Raw genomic sequence first — 18,002 nt, forward strand, 5'->3', positions numbered from 1 at the left:
CCCCACCCCTCCAACCGTAACAAGGAAAGAACGCCCCTGGTGCTCACCTTCCACCCTACCAACCTTCGCATAAACCAAATCATCCGCCGACATTTCCGCCACCTCCAAACAGACCCCACTACCAGGGATATATTTCCCTCCCCACCCCTTTCCGCCTTCCGCAAAGACCGTTCCCTCCGCGACTACCTGGTCAGGTCCACACCCCCAAACAACCCACCCTCCAATCCTGGCACTTGCCCCTGCCACCGCAGGAACTGTAAAACCTGTGTCCACACCTTCTCCCTCACCTCTATCCAAGGGCCTAAAGGAGCCTTCCACATCCATCAAAGTTTTACTTGCACATCATTTATTGTATCCGTTGCTCCCAATGCGGTCTCCTCTACATTGGGGAGATTGGGCACCTCCTAGCAGAGCGCTTTAGGGAACATCTCCGGGACACCCGCACCAATCAACCACACCGCCCCGTGGCCTAACATTTCAACTCCCCCTCCCACTCTGCTGAGGACATGGAGGTCCTGGGCCTCCTTCACCACCGCTCCCTCACCACCAGACGTCTGGAGGAAGAAAGCCTCATCTTCCACCTCGGAACACTTCAACCCCAGGGCATCAATGTGGACTTCAACAATTTCCTCATTTCCCCTTCCCCCACCTCACCCTAGTTCTAAACTTCCAGCTCAGTAACTGTCCCCATGACTTGTTCGGACTTGTCCTACCTGCCTCTCTTCTTTTCCACCTATCCACTCCACCCTCTCCTCCTTGACCTATCACCTTCATCCCCTCCCCCACTCACCCATTGTACTCCATACTACTTTCTCCCCACACCACCCCCCCACCCCCCCCCCCCCCACCTTCCTCTAGCTTATCTCTCCACGCTTCAGGCTCGCTGCCTTTATTCCTGATGAAGGGCTTTTGCCCGAAACGTCAATTTCGAAACTACTTGGATGCTGCCTGAACTGCTGTGTTCTTCCAGCACCACTAATCCAGTTCTATAATCTGGGACATTTTATGACAAGCTTGCTGAAATATCCTTAGATTGTGGCGCTTTTACTCCAGAGGGAATTTGAAATAATTGAAGCCTTTTACCAAGCCCCAGATGCATCCTACAATCATCATTCCTTCCGTCATTTACTGCAGACAGCTGTCACAGGTCTACCTGCCTTTTGTACTGTCGAATGCAGATACATTTTCTCTCTTTTTTCCATTGCTCATCTGTGTGATCTCAAATGTGATTGGGTTCTCAGCTATTTCCATTCCTCCAGTCAGACCTCTCATCCTGCATCCTCACAGTCACTTGTAACATAACCAAAGACCCAACCTCAGCCATTTCCTTTTTCCTCTTTAATTCCTGTTCCTTGGCAATTTTGTCTGCAGGTAGAAGGTCAGCTTCTACAAAAATACCAGTGATACTTTATTTGATAGTGCTACCCATCTGGCTTGCTGACTTGAAATTAAAATCACCGTTGTGACAGCACCATCGTAGCAAGGACTTCAGTGCTGTCAGAGGCTTCACCACCTTCTCAAGGCAGCTTGGGATGAGTAATGAATAATTAATCTTTCTAGAATTATTCGCATATCTAGGACAGGTAAATGCTATAATTCACTTCAAACGTTCGTAAGATCAAAGTCACCATCTCAACTCCCATCAACATCCTTGTATCTTAAATGTCTATTGCACCACTTCTAATGCAGAGTTAGACAGCTTCATAATTTTGATGTTCCCTTTAACTGTGAGCTGTTCTCAAACATAACCTCCAACCTTTTGATAAAATCACTTGCATCTACCTCCTTCGCAACTAATCTTTGACTCAGTTGCCAATAAAAATCTCATCTGTTCAACTTCAGCATTTTAAGACTTGATTTCTTCAGTATGTTTGGTACTGAGCTCCCTGGCTTCACCCTACACCTCAAATATATCGGATTGATCACAGAAACATTGATATTCTCTCATTGTTCTACTGGATAAGGAAAGATTTTCATCCATGTTATAGAGTCATAGAGATGTACAGCACAGAAAATGACCCTTCTGTCCAATCCGCCCATTCCAACCAGATATTCCAACCCAACCTATTCCTACCTGCCAGCATCTGGCCCATATCCCTCCAAACCCTTCCTATTCATATACCCATCCAAATGCCTCTTAAATGTTGCAATTGTACTAGCCTCCACCACTTCCTCTGGCAGCTCATTCCATACACGTGTACCACCTTCTGTGTGAAAAAATTGCCCCTTAGGTCTCTTTTATATCTTTCCCCTCTCATCCTAAACCTACACCCTCTAGTCCTGGACTCCCTGACCCCAGGGAAAAGACTTTGCCTGTTTATCCTATCCATGCCCCTCATAATTTTGTAAACCTCTATAAGGTCACCCCTCAGCCTCCGACGCTCCAGGGAAAACAGCCCCAGCCTGTTCAGCCTCTCTCTATAGGTCAAATCCTCCAACCCTGACAACATGCTTGTAAATCGTTTCTGAACCCTTTCAAGTTTCCCAACATCTTTCCGATAGGAAGGAGACCAGAATTGCACACAATATTCCAACAGTGGCCTAACCAATGCCCTGTACAGCCTCAACATGACCTCCCAACTCCTGTACTCAATACTGTGACCAATAAAGGAAAGCATACCAAACGCCGCCTTCACTATCCTATCTACCTGTGACTCCACTTTCAAGGAGCTATGAACCTGTACTCCAAGGTCTCTTTGTTCAGCAACACTCCCAAGGACCTTACCATTAAGTGTATAAGTCCTGCTAAGATTTGCAATCACTAAATGAATTAAACTTATTGGCTCATCTGATCAAGATCCCATTGTAATCTGAGGTAACCTTCTTCACTGTCCATTGCACCTCCAATTTTTATGTCATCTGCAAACTTACTAACTATACCTCTTCTGCTCATATCCAAGTCATTTATTTAAATGACAAAAAGTAGTGGACCCAGCACCGATCCTTGTGGCACTCCACTGGTCACAGGTCTCCAGTCTGAAAAACAACCCTCCACCACCACCCTCTGTCTTCAACCTTTGAGCCAGTTCTATATCCAAATGGCTAGTTCTCCCTGTATTCTGTGAGATCTAACCTTGCTCACCATGTCTTCAAATGATCTCGACAATATAATCATAGAATCCTTACAGTGTGAAAGCAGGCCATTTGGCCCAACAGTTCACACCAACCCTCTGAAGAGTAACCCACACAGACTCATTCCCCTACCCCATTACTCTACATTTCCCCTGACTAATGCAACTAACCTACAAGTCCCTGAACTCTCTGGGCAATTTCAAATGGCAAGTTCACCTAACCTGCAAAACTTTGGATTGTTCTTCAACCTACACACCAACCAACACTCTGCATGAGAAGGAAAAGCCATCACTCACCAGAAATTTTTTGTCAAAATTCACTGTCTCACACATTTAAAAATCTTATCAGAACATACTTCTTTGACTATGGTTTTCATCACACTTCTCCCTCTGCATCCTCATGCCTCTCAAATTTCCTGTGCAATAGCTGCTGCAGCCACCAAAAATGCACTCTGAAATATTTTTAAAAATGAATTATAATAATTATTTTTTATTTATGAATGAAATATGGGCATTGCTGGCTAACCCAGCATTTATTGCCCATTACAATTGCCTTTGAGAAGGTAATGGTGAGCTGCTTTCTTGAAGCACTGCAGGGCTGCAGCTACACTCAGTACTATTGTGGGAAGGGTTCCAGGATTTGGATCCAGTAACAATGATGAAACTCTGATATACTTCCAAGTCAAGATGGTCTTTGGCTTCGGTGGGAATCTGTGTATGGTGATGTGTCCATCCATCTGCTGCCCTTGCCCTTCTTGGAATTTATACATCATCTCTTTAAATGGCACCAATTTATTCTTAGACTTACACTGCTGGTAAGACTATTCAGAGGTCTAGATTTGTAACTCATGATTTTTATTTGTCAGTCTCAACTACAATGCAATGTTATAGTTATGGATGTATGCTGTGCCTTCAGCAGGTTATGTCCATATGTTTCTCAATTCTCCATGAATCTGAGCTTGTTAAAATATTTATCTTCCGTTTTTATTCCTTATATCAGTCATAGCAAAGCAAAGTGGCACACTTTCCAGCACCTCTGCCTCGAGCCAAAGGGATCAGCTGAAGGGAGATTGAAGGCAGATCAAGCAAAAGCAACACAGGTTCTTGCAGAGATAGAACCAGAAATTTCAGAAGTGGAGCAGGGCTATTACACTGAAATATTAATTGTTTCCCTCTCCCCAGATGATGTCTGATCTGTTAATCATTTCCAGAGTTTCCTCTAATTTCAACTTTTCAAAATTTCTTCATAGAATGTGTGCATTCCTGGCTGGCTAACATTTATGCCCCATCTCTACTTGCCTTTGAGAGGTGGTGATGAGCTATCTTCTTGAACTGTTGCAGTCTGCTTGCTATAGCTAGACCCACAATGCTGCTTGAGGCGGAATCTAAGATTTTAACCCAAGAATAGTGAAGGAGTTGCAATTATACTTCCAAGTTGGTATGGTGAGTCGCTTGGAGGAGAACTTGCAAATGTATATGCTGCCCTTGTTCTTCTAGATGGTAGTGATCCTGGATTTGGAAGGTGCTGTCTCATGAGCCTCAGTGTTTTCTGCAGTGTATTCTTGTGGATGGTACACAGCAGCAATATTTTGGTTTTGATTAAGTTCTAACAAAGCGTGTTAATTAGTTAAAGTCATGGAATATTGCCCAGACTCTTCGGAATTTCACTTGCGAGTGGTTGGGAGAGAGACAGCAAAATATAGGTCCAGATATTTCAGTTCCCAAATCCATCACTGGAGGCAAACACTCACTGATTGCCGGCGCACTTTCATTGACCATTCTAACTCCTGTCAATGACTACTTACGCACCAAGAAAAGTTGAAATTGTTCACATGACCCAAACTACAGTTATCAGCTCATACCAGCTGCTCTTGATGCCTTTCTCATCGGTGACATGAGTTTGGGTCTAAGTTTCATATTTCAGTGTAAGCATTTTCCGTGGAAATGCCAGTAGAGAAATTTTATTACTTCCATATTTTTATGTTGCCAGTAATACTGCCAACTGGCATTATAAGGGGAATGCTATCACAGAATTTCCGTTTAACACTTTGCGAAACATAACTTGCTGGCTACAACTCATCCCAGAACTCAGTCTGTGGTGGGATTGCAGTTTCTATGAGATTTTATCTCAGTATAGCCTCTTTAGGTTAAATTCAATTTTATAAGGGTCTGAGTGATGTGAGCTGTGCGAGGTTTGTGGTAGAATTGGTCGACAACTCCATCAGGCTCATCTCGATGTCAGCAGCATCTTGCTCCATTGTTCATGCTTTTCACAAGTGCCATGGTGATTTTCTCGCTAGACAGTGGCAAGTTGCCAAGTAAGGGGGATTATCGTTTATGCAGTGCCCTGTTGACCGTCCAATGGCCTCACCAATATTCAGCTTCCTATCATACCAAACAAGCAACTCAACATGGAAAACTGAGCAGGTTTCTGGAGCTTTCAGCTCAATGCTTGCTGCCAATGACCTCCATATTGGATACTGGGCACAAACATCTTGCGGCATGATCCATAGATACTGGCCACATGCACAGACATTGGCATCAAAGATGTGCTATCCTATAAGAATCCTCATGGCACTCCTTTGATCCATTGTAATTTAGCGCTGCATCAGAAACTATCATCACAATGCAGCAGCAAGAACACCAGTCAACGGCTAGTTCCAGCTTGTGGATTGGAGTAGGCCCAGATCCCTTGGCTTTTCACTCACTCTCACCGTGCAACTCACTCTGGACCTAGCTAGAGGCGCACAGCGTTTCTGCCTTTAACTGACTTGCCCTGTCTTCTTGCTATCTGCCCATTATCCAGAGATAAGAGACACATGTTAATACTGACTATCCTTGCTGTTTGATGCAAACACAATGGGAAGAACTGGATGTAGGTTTGCTCACTGAGCTGCAAGTTTTGTTTTCAGATGTTTTGTCACCATACTAGGTAACATCATCAGTGAGCCTCTAGCTGAAGCACTAGTGGTATGGCCCACTTTCTATTTATGTGTTTAGGCTTCCTTGGGTTGGTGACACAATTTCCTGTGGTGATGCCATTTCTTGTTCTTTTTCTGAGAGAGTGGTAAATGGGATCCAAATCAATGTGTTTGTTGATAGAGTTCCAGTTAAAATGCCGTGCTTCTAAGAATTCTCGTGCATCTCTCTGTTTGGCTTGTCCTAAGCTGGATGTGTTGTCCCAGTCGAAGTACTGCCCTTCCTCATCTTTATGTAAGGATACTAATGAGAGTGGTTATGTCTTTTTGCAACTAGTTGGTGTTCATGTATCCTGATGGCTAGTTTTCTGCCTGTTTGTCCAATGTAGTGTTTGTTACAGTTCTTGCAAGGTATTTTGTAAATGACATTAGTTTTGCTTCTTGTCTGCATAGGGTGTTTCAAGTTCATTAGCTGCTGTTTTAGTGTGTTGGTGGGTTTGTGGACTACCATGATGCCAAGTGGTTGGAATGGTCTGGCAGTCATTCCCAAGATGTTTTTGATGTAAGGGAGAGTGGCCAGAGTTTCTGGACATGTTTTGACTGCTTGTTTGGGTTTGTTGCTGAGTAACCGGCGGACTGTGTTCATTGGGTACCCGTTCCTTTTGAATACACCATATGGGTGATTTTCCCCTGTTGCTCTGTGCTGCAGTGTGTGGTGGCTCATTGAAATAATGTTCTGTTGCAGCTTTGTTTGTGCGTGTTAGGATGATTGCTTCTGTAGTTTAGTATTTGGTCAGTATGTTTTTTTTCCTGTAGATGCTGGCTTGAAGTTCCCCATTGGCTGTTCGCTCTACTGTGACATCTAGGAATGGCAGTTTGTTGTTGTTTTCCTCCTCTTTAATGAATCTTATGCCAGTAAGGGTATTGTTGATAGTCTTGAAGGTTTTCTCTAATTTGTTTCGTTTATTGATGACAAAGGTTTCATCCATGTAGCGGACCCAGAGTTTGGGTTGGATGGTTGGCAAAGCTGTTTGTATTACTGTCTCTGCTAAGAACCCCGATATTGGAGATCCCATGGATGTTCCGTTGGTTTGTCTGTAGGTTTTGTTATTGAAGGTGAAGTGGGTGGTAAGGCATAGGTCCACTAACTTGATGACATTGTCCTTGCTAATGAAGTTGGTGGTATTGGTGTATGTGTCTTTGGTTTTTCTGTTAGTGTAGTCAATGTTTCCTTGGCCAGGTTGATGTTGATGGATGTGAACACGGTTGTTATGTTATTATTTCATCCCCTTCTATCTTGGTGTCTTTGGTCTTCAGGAATTCTTGGATGGAGTGGCGGGAGTGTTCTACTATGTGTTTTAGTCTTTGGTGTCGCTCCTTGGCCAATCTGTAAGTTGATGTTCCAGGTAGCGAGACTATGGGGCTGAGGGGGGCTCCTGGTTTATGAATTTTGGGTAATCCATAGAAGTGTGGTATGTTGGATCCATCTGGTTTCATCTTTTGGAAGTCAGTCTTATTTATTTCTCCAGATTTTTGAAGTTTATTTGAGTAGGGTTGTGATTCAGTTCTCTAGTTATGGGGTTGGGTCTATCGCCACTTGTTGGTAAATGTTGGCATCTGCAAGTAGTGCTTTCGCTTTTTCAATGTAGTCTCTTTGATTTAAAATGACTGTCAAGCTTCCTCTGTCTGCAGGTAGGATAACAATGTTTTTATCTTTTTTTAGTCTTTCCTTTCTTGAGTATTGAGAGTGCTTCCTGCCTTTTTTCTGCTTAATGTTGGTGCGATTGTCTGTCTGATCCTTTGCTGAGTTTCTTCTCTGAGTCGGCTGTCTTTCAGTGTTGTTTCTAATGCTGCTAAGAAATCTTTCTTGTCCACATCCTGGAAGTTGTAATTTAATCCTCTTACTATGACAGCTTTTTAAGCATCTATTAAGGGTCAAGTCAGAAAGTTTTTTATCCATGTTTCTGTGTTGTATTTTGTGTAAGTTTGTCTAGTTTTTGTTTTCAGTTTTCTGTGTTTGTCACTGTCTAATGTCTATGGCTTTTTGTACTGTGTCTTTCCATTCATGGTCTGTTGCATTAGTGAGTAAAGATTTTTGGTGTGAAATTTCCTGGTTGTATTTACGAAGTCTGTTGTGGGCATATTAATCATTTCTCTCCCAAATCAAGACACCTCGGAAATGATTGTCAGACTACTCTGACCTCTTGGCATCATGGTGCCCACAAACCCACCAACACACTAAAACAGCAGCTAATGAATTTGAAAGACCCAATACAGAAAACAAGTAAAACTCATGTCATTTACAAAATACCTTGCAAGAACTGTAACAAACATTACATTGGACAAACAGGCAGCAAACTAGCCACCAGGATACATGAACATCAACTAGCCACAAAAAGACATGACCCTCTCTCACTAGTATCCTTACATACAGATGAAGAAGGATACCACTTTGACTGGGATAACACATCCATCCTCGGACAAGCCAAACAGAGACATGCATGAGAATTCCTAGAAGCATGGTATTTTAACTGGAACTCTATCAGCAAACACATTGACTTGGATCCCATTTACCACTCCCTGAGAAAAAGAACAGGAAATGACATCATCACAGGAAATCGTGTCACCACAGGAAATAGTATCAACAACCCAAGGGAACCTAAGCACATAAATAGAAAACTAGCCATGCCACCAGTGCTTCATCTGGAGACTCACTGATGATGTTACCTAGTATGGTGACAAAACATCTGAAAATGAACCTTCCAGCTTAGTGAGCAAACCTACATCTGGAACCTCAACCTAAGCTACAAATCTTCTCAAAACTCGCTAACAATGGGAGGAAGCTTGTCATGTTTGTCAGCGGACTTCAAACAAGTCAACATGGTTAACCTTTGTTCAGACAGCCCCAGCGCAGTAAATCAGGGGCAGCCTCTGATACTAGTCTAGAGGCTTGGAAACAGTCAGAGCCAGAACCCTCTCCACATAATGGATGAAGAGCAAAATGTCAGACAGCCCAGTGACTCGTCTTGACCCTTTTTGTTCTATTGTGGGCTCCTTTTGTTATTGTATCCTTTTATGAGGAAGGATGTTCTGGCCATTGAGAGAGTGCAGTGAAGGTTTACCAGACTGATTCCTGGGATGACCTCTGACAAAAGACTGGATCAGTTAATACTAAGTCCAATTAAATGAGGTTAATCATCAGAGCTCAGAAGAATGAACAGGGAATCTTGTTGAAACAAAACCAGACAGATAGACACAGGAATGATGTTCCCAATAACCAGGGAGTCCACAACTAGGAGGCACAATCTAATGATATGATATAGGCTATTTAAAGACTGTGATCGGAGAAATTTCTTCACCCAGACAGTGGCAATCCTTTGGAAGTCTCTGCTATGCAAAAAGGATGAAGGCCAAGACAATGAATGCTTTCAAGACTGAGTTAGATAAAGAACTTAGGACGAAGGGGATCAAAGGGTAAGTGAAAGTGGGAACAGGATACTGAGATGGATGATCAGCCATGATGATATTAAATGGCAAAACAGGCTAAAAGGGCTAAATGCTTCATTCCTGCTCCTATTTTCTATGTTCTATTGGTAGATTGGGTATGGGCTAGTCCACTGCTGTACAAATTGGCTGTATGCCCTCTTTGTCTACTTAACTGTATTTATTTCGTTTTCCTTTTATATATGGGAATGTTTTTAGTATTTTTCTTGATTTATTTATGGAATATGGGGTTTACTGATTAGGCCTGTGTTTGCTGACTATCCCTAATTACCCATATGGCTGTAAAGATTTCGACACATTGCTATGTATCTGGAGTTTCATGTTGGTCAGTTCAAATAAGGAAGGCAGATTTCCTTCCATTAAGAGCTTCAGTAAACCATATGGGTTTTTATGACAATCAACAGTGGTTATCCAGTCACGATTGGGCTAGCCTTTTATTCCAGAGTTGCAAGTTTAGCCATTTGTCTTGGTGCAGTTCAAACCCAGGTCCCAAGGACATTAGCTAGGGTTCTGAATTAGAAGTTCTGGTAAAACCTGTTCTCCCATTCAGTAAGATTATGGCTGATCATCTAACTCAGTACCATGCTCCCAGTTTTTACTCATGCCCTTTGATCCCTTTAGCCCTAAGAACTATATCTAACTTGGTCTGGAAGCAATCAGTGTTTTGGCTTCAACCACGGAGCGGCACGGTAGCTCAGTGGTTAGCACTGCTGCCTCACAGCGCCAGGGTCCCAGGTTTGTTTACAGCCTTGGACGATTGTGTGGGAGTTTGCACATTCTCTTTGTGTCTGCTTGGGTTTCTTCCAGGTGCTCTGGTTTCCTCCCACAGTCCAAAGGTCAAGTGAATTGGCCAGGCTAAATTGCTCATAGTGTTAGGTGCATTAGCCAGAGGGAAATGGGTCTGTGTGGGTTACTCTTCGGAGGGTCGGTGTGGACTGGTTGGGCCAAAGGGCCTGAATTCTCACTGTAGAGAATCTAATCCAATCTAAACTTTCCCATGGCAGAGAATGCCAAAGGATCATCACTCTCTGGGTGAAGAAATTTCACCTCATCTCAGTCCTAACTGTTCTAAACCCTATCCTTAAAAGGATCTGAATCACTCATCTAGCAACACTACATCACTGCCTCTCACTGACACTGCGGCAGAGCAATTAAAACATAATTATTCCTTACAAATAGGACATTGAGGGACAGAGGAAAAGGAGCAATTTCAGAGATGTGATGGTGAGGGAAATTTTGGGATTTGTGAAAAAGGTATGAGATTTTAAAGACGAGGATTCTGAAAAGATCTCACATTTGGATGGGATGTAAGATTGGAGATGATGATTTATCTGTTGTGTATGATATTGGTAATCTTGACAATTTATATGTGATCATATCACGAATCTTAGAAGCATAGAGATGCTGGGAGAGAAAATAGGGCTATTTATATGGATTTCACTTGCATATTTTTGTTGGGATGGAAAGGAAAGTTTAAAGTCAATCCATTTAGAATTAAAATTAATTGAATTGAATGATTTATTGTCACTTGTGTTTACAGTGAAAAATACAGTAAAATATAGTGAAAAGCTTCAACTGGCCACACAATCTGCCGCCATTTTGAACAGTTTAAGAATAAAAAGACATGGGAGAATAAAAAGATGTGATTGAAAGGGAGATTCTTTGAATCTATCTTTGTTCCACTGCCTCCACCATGAATCCTGTACCCTGCACTCGCTCACCAATGGCACCCGAATTGCCACCTCTCCTTGCTGCCATCTGATCCAGACTCACCAGTGTACGAGCTACCACTGTTCAGGTGCCATCTCTTTGCCGCTAGTCCCACCTCACTGACACTGCTGCTGCGGCCGGGTTTCGTGCTGAACCCTACTCACCTCATAACCAGGAGGCTCTGACTCCAGGCCTACCACAACCAGGAGCAGCCACTGCCATCTCATTAATAACCAAGCCTACTGTGACCGCTACCAGGAGTCCTTGGCTCTGCTGGTCCCTCGATGAAGCTAGGAGTCCCCACTCTGGCTATACCATATTTCTGCGGCTTTAACCACTGCCTTGCCAACACCGGAGTCCTCTCTCTGGGCCTATTGCAACCAGGAATCCCTGGCTTCACTGCCAGGCCAGACCTCTGCCACTGCCTCACCCTCCTCCGAGGTGTCACCTTCTTCGATAGGAAGAAAATTATGAAAACAAGGAAAGAAAAAAGTTGAAAGGGTAAGGAAGAAAGCGGCTGTCTGGCTAAGCCTGAATGCTGCCCTCCTTGCCAGCACCGCCATCTTCCCTGTCAGGCATGTTTGTTCCAGAAACCAAATTAGATTTCATTGTCACATGTCATCAAGTAGGGGAATACAGGAGTACAGTGAAAAGTGTACAAAGTCGCCATTCTCTGGCACCATCTTGGTTACAAAAATCAGAATTCTAAAAAATAACAGAAAAAGTGCTTAAAAAACCAAAATGTAGGAAAATGTCCACATCTTAAAGTCTAAAGTCTTACCTCCGTAAAGGTGTTTGGACTGCTCAGCCACCAATGCAGGTGTCTGGGCCTAGTTACAGCCTGGAGTTTAGGTCAGTATCAACCACAGGGAGAAGCCACATTCTTGTTTCCACTGACGATGCCACCACCACCCCCAAATGCTGGAAGGAGCCGTGTCGTTGCTGCTACCATCACTCTCTTTGCCACCTGCCCTGATCACCGAGAACAGCCCGGGACCCCGGTGCCTCTGATCCCACCGCCATGTCAGACCACCAGAAGGCTGCCGCTCTTACTGCTGTGTTGATGCTGCCCAATTGCTACAATAGGCTTTAAAGAAAAGAGAAACGAAGGGAAGAGCAAAAGTAAAAAGAAGAAAAGGGGGGAAAAGAAAGAAAGCAGACGGGAGTATTGAGTACTAGAGATGCCAGATCATGTTCCAGTTGGATAAGACTTTGGTTCAGCCACACTTGGAGTACTGCGTATAGTTCTGGTTGCCACATTACCAGAAGGATCTGGATTCTTTAGAGAGGGTGCAGAGGAGGTTCACCAGGATGTTGCTTGATATGGAGGGCACTAGCTGTGAAAAGAAGTTGAGTAGATTAGGATTATTTTCATTGGAAAGAAGGAGGTTGAGTGGGGACCTGATTGAGGCCTACAATATCATGAGAGGTATGGACAGGGTGGATAGCAAGAAGCTTTTTCCTAGGGTGAGTGGTGGACTCAATTACTCGGGGTCAAGAGTTCAAAGTGAGAGAGGAAAAGTTTAGGGGAGGTATGTGTGGAAAGTTCTTCACACAGAGGGTAGTGGGTGTCTGGAATGTCAGCAGAGGTGGTAGGGACAGGAATAATAGCATCATTTAAGATATATCTAGACAGATACATGAATGGGCAGAGAGCAAATAGAAAATAGGTGGCAGGTTTAGATGGAGGATTTGGATCAGCTGAGGCTTGGACGGCCAAAGGGCCTGTTCCTGTGCTGTAAAGTTCTTTGTTCTAGGTTCTTTGAGTGGACAAACCCTGGGCTCAGCTGTGCTAGCCTGCCCCCAACTTGTTGGTGCTTTCATTCACGGACCCATCTAACAACTTTATCAAATTATTAAAGCCAAATTCCACTTTAGTTTATAACATGACAAGGTTGTTCATCATAGCATCTCTCTAACATCTTTTAGCATGCTTTAAATGTGGCCTGATTCTGACCTGGACTGAAGTTATGTTTTATGGCCTTGATGTTTACGCCCCAGTGGGAGTGGAGGTGTGAACAAAACCTCACTGCCAGTCAATGTACTGTTTCCAGCATCACCCTGCTCCCAAGATATTTTCCTGAGACAGGATATCTGGCAGGAGAGGAGGGAATAGCACCAACAGGTCTACCACCCTCAGCCAGCTCAGCACTCTTCCAGGGCCCATTGTCAGAGGTGACCTGGAATTTTCCAGTCTGCCTTCAAACCTCAGCTCTTTGGGAGAAAGACCCATCTACCCGGAGAATGCCTTTCGGTGACAGGCAAGCATTGAAGCCCTCCCCACCTGCCTGGCTTCAGCAGCAGGTTACCCTGTGCAAGAATCCCTCCTCCACACTGCCGGCCCTGTTACTGAGCACATTTTTGTTTTCAATTTGAAAATGTTGGGAAGTGGTGCATTAACAACATTGTGTGCTCTCCCTCTCTCTCTCTTTCTCTCTCTCTCTCTCTCTCTCTTTCTTTTTAACCTGAAAGTTGCCTGCTTGGTCTTTGATATTGGAGGGCATTCTATCAGCTTTGAGGACCAGTCTGCCTTCCATAACTGGATTCCAAGCTTGCTCTTTGCTCAACAATTTGGGGAAGATCACAACCAAGGTGATTGTTGCACATGTTACAGACATTTTTCCCCCATTTGAGCTTACAGCCTGGTTCCCAAGTCTTGTGTAGAAATTCCTGTTCTAGATGGGGTAAAGCCCAAGTGATGTAACATGGCCTTGCAAAAGCAAATCTCATCCTACACTTTGTGGAATCAGCTGGTCCTGGGAAGTCTTTCTGGAAAACAGAACACAGCTGTGTGGCTGCAAAACAAACAGAAACTCTTCCTTAAGTAAAATGGATACCCCAAACTGAAAAAGATAACTTGATCAAACTCTTTATTTTACAGGCACTGATTTCCTTGTAACAGACTAAAGGACAAGAGGCTTTGAACAGTTAAAGTTTTCGAAGTAGTGGTTAAATAGAATACTGTGAAGGCTAACATGTTTCATGAAGCAGAAAATTATTCACACCATGCATTGAAGTCCAATGCAGATTGCTTTGAGTACAAAACAATATCTTTTCAAAATAAAAGGAGAATGAAACACAAAAGGCATTTGCATATAGTAATTTAGCATTTTCTATGAACAACGATTCCAATCTGAAGACTACTAGAAAAATGCACGGCCATTTTTTTTAAACAAAGTTATTCTTCAAACTGGGCACAGGTTTGCAGTGTATTACAATTAGTTTGGTTGAACAGTTTCTAGACATCATGTGAAATAGATTTTGCAACTGAACTGACCTAATTTACCAGTACATGACCAAGTTTTGAAGAAAAGCATTATATACCAGTAAGGGGTGAATTTCCAAGGGGTTTCTCCTGATTGATCACTGCAATGTGAATGAAAGATTCCCAGAAACTTTAAAGAAAGCAGTAGCAATATCTTTTGGGTCATTATTCTGTGTTTGCAATAGGTGGTCTCCTGAAGTAGCAAATACGCTGGATGAGTTCTGCAGAAATTCATTTTATATCATTCTTGAAATTCTTTTATAATAATCGGGAAGATTTATTTGACAATTAAATTGGTTTGTAGCATAGTTCACAATACATTTTATTGACCATGAGTCTCTGATACTATCTCCATTGCTGATATTGATTTCAAAAGCACATTCAGGAGTTGAGTGATGCACTTGAATAGTTACTGCCTGTAACCACTGAGAAACACTGGCCATATTCACATAATTTTCCTTTATCTGCCATTAATAGTATTGTTAAAATAGTGAATGAATTGCTTGTACAATGAACTGGGATTACTAACTTCGTATCTTTTCACCCCTGGAACAGCATTGCAAATTCACTGCAACCTAATCAGTGAAAATAGCTTTGTTATGCTAACTATGAGACGGTTACGTACAGTAGGGTCACGACAATATCAGCTTTGTCTCTAATTGACAAACATGCGCAGAACAATACAACCCATGTTTTGACATAAAATTAACATTCCTTTTCAGAAAAACACTCTCAGAAGTACATTTTGGAGTAATCCAGAAAGAGCTTTATTCTCTCTTTAGAGGTTGCAATTTGTCTGCACAAGTAACAGAAAATGCTGCACACTTTATTGGTATCCCATTTAAAGCACATCTCATAAAATTGGGCTGAATGAAAAATTGGCTGCTACTTCAATCTGAGTCCATCCCCCGAATTGCCAAATGTGGCTGCACATGCTCTGGGAGAAATTATCAGAAGCAAAATCAGAGAAAGCTATGGTGTGGGGCATTGGAATTAATGCATTAGGGACCATGAGTTCAAAACTTAAGCAGTGAAGACTGATAATGCCTAGGATAGCAATTTCTGTATCGAAAAATTATAACTCAACAATTTATTTAATCTGAACTTCTTCAGGTTGCAGTAAGCGACTAGATAAAGTTTTTTTGGGGATTTTACACCCTAAGTTAGAAGCTAATAAGACCTGCATTTAAAATATCTTCAATAACAGGCTGTAAGCACCCATGACTGGGAAAGACATAAGTATTTTGCTATTTCAACAAAGTTGACACCATCACAAACCTATTAATATAAACGTACTGGTTTGCAATTTCAGCATTGTTTTAGGATGTGGTGAAAACACTAGTTAGTTGCTAAGTTTAAACGCATCAATTGTCACTTGGTTACAGTTGTTTCAAATCCCAGGGACTACCTAGAACACTCAAAATATCTCACTGCTGAAGGAAGTCATCACAATCCTGTGGTTCTGTGCTGTCTGGGTAAAGGAGGATCCCAGACACATCTCCCAGCTCCAGCTGCCCAGGATCATTATTTCAAACTCCAAAGCTGATCTGCTGTAACCAATCAGAGCTGCAGGACTACAGTGTCGCACTTAGAACTCTTGTGGCACAGTGGTAGTATCTCATGGTAGGACCAGGAAGCCTAGGCTCAAATGCCTACAAAAATATATCTCTGAAGAGGTTGACTAGGAAGTACCTGCAATGTTGCACTTGCCACATAAAGCAGCTGTGTCCAGTGACAAGGTGGAGTGTTGGAACATTCAATTGCACAAACACAGAGGGTGAAAGCCCCTCACACACTGACTACCACCTGCCTTAAAGAGTCTCAAATGAAACAAACACAGAACAAGGGTGAAAATTCTACCTTGGCTAACTCTGGTCTGTACGTCTGCAGTGTTGACCACTAATGTTGCGGTTTAAAATCTTCTGGAATGTATTTTTTGGTCACCTGGAGATTAATGCTACAACTGGAAAACTCTCAAATTTTCTCGAATGAATGACTTGGACCAATTACACGGCCCTATCCCCACCTAAATGTGATCTGGGATTGCTTGTTCTGTACACTGGCTGCCAGAAATCAAGCATCTTCAATATTCCATCTCAGTGTTTATGTGTGAATTATTCAATAAAAACCTATGAGCAAATGTTAGCTGAAAGATGGCTTATTAATTGTTCTCTAACCTGTTATCAAAATGGAAATGTGAAATTAATTTTGCTTCAATTTTTCTAAAAATGCAGATGTTCCAGTGGTTTTGATCGTCATCGGCAGGATTGGGTTGATAACAGCTGTCCCGATGAGGTACATTAGTGCATTGTCTGAAAAAAAGTTCAAATGTATAATAAAACAGCATTAAAATTGTAATAGAATTCCATCACATTCTCCACTTCATTAAACCGTGTTCATGAAAACCATTGGTTGTAACATTACTAACTACTTTAATGGCATTGGAGCAAAAGGATGAATGATTTTCAGTCTTAAAATGAGCTTTATGTAATCTTATCAGACAGTTATGAACATCAAGGTATTATGATAAATGTTGCATCCTGGCAGTGTCTCCAGTAGTACTTTCATAGACTTAATAATACTACCTACTGCTTCTCTGTGAGAAGTTGTTTCTCTAGAGTAATTGCTTTCCTCATTTTGCTGGAGCTGAACTACTTTTCTGTCTGCTACAGTCTAAAGATAAGATATGTGACATCAAGCCTGGCGAAGTGACTCAAGCTGCTTCATCTACAACGGGTGTTACAACAACAGCTACAAAACCTAGAATCTCAAGCACTACATCCACAACCGTTTTCACATTTGCTGTTCCTACTTCCAGCTTAACCACTGAAGGTACGGTAAAAGCGAATGAGCTCTCCATAACTCATCCATGAGCCTGGCAGCATTACATACTTTGATGGTTAGAAGTCTGTGTAAAACCTAAACTTCTTTTTAGTATCTCAGATGTACTATATAGTTGATACTTTGATTTGAATGTATTTTGGCATGTGAGAAGTGAGTCAAAATTAAAATTAATTTTTTGCAAAGCAATGAAAGGATGTGCAATCAAAATACTTCCACTTCACCCAGCCTGAAGCAAAATGCCGAAAGAGATCAATAGCCTTTTTAATCTGCTTCGTGTTGACAAAAGGATCAGTTGTCCCAGTAGATCTTATGACACATTCAGAAGCTAGATTTGGATCACTACTTAGTTGTACTTACCTATTCCACAGACCCATATTTTTAGAAAGGGACATAGTGTCAACATTACAGTTCTGCTAGCTTTCTGAAGCTGACACTTATTTCTTGATTTTGAACAATAATTATAAACTCTTCCATTCTGTCTATGAAGTATCTTAATCCTATTTCTGAGGGGCTGTTCCACTTGTCAAGTAACCTGAGGAGAATATTTCTTCTTCACAGTTTCAGCCCACTTAAAGCTTGTAATTCTTTGTACATTTTTACAGATTCATAGGACTGTAACTATAACACTGATTGCTGTAATGAAGGATAGTGTTATCTTATTGTTTTTGCCAAAGTCGTCGTATGATGAAA

General features: G+C 42.2%; 1 protein-coding gene across 1 annotated transcript in view; it reads left to right on the forward strand.

Annotated features, from left to right (window-relative positions):
- Positions 1-18,002, forward strand: part of LOC140480696 (plexin domain-containing protein 2-like) — a 415,414-nt gene that overhangs the window by 312,539 nt on the left and 84,873 nt on the right. The window contains exons 10-11 of the mRNA XM_072575933.1: positions 16,703-16,763; positions 17,141-17,300. Of these exons, the coding sequence (XP_072432034.1) occupies positions 16,703-16,763; positions 17,141-17,300 (221 nt within the window). The remainder of the gene's footprint in view (positions 1-16,702; positions 16,764-17,140; positions 17,301-18,002) is intronic.

The sequence above is a fragment of the Chiloscyllium punctatum genome, chromosome 8, assembly GCF_047496795.1.
Source record: "Chiloscyllium punctatum isolate Juve2018m chromosome 8, sChiPun1.3, whole genome shotgun sequence".
NCBI lineage: Eukaryota > Metazoa > Chordata > Chondrichthyes > Orectolobiformes > Hemiscylliidae > Chiloscyllium > Chiloscyllium punctatum.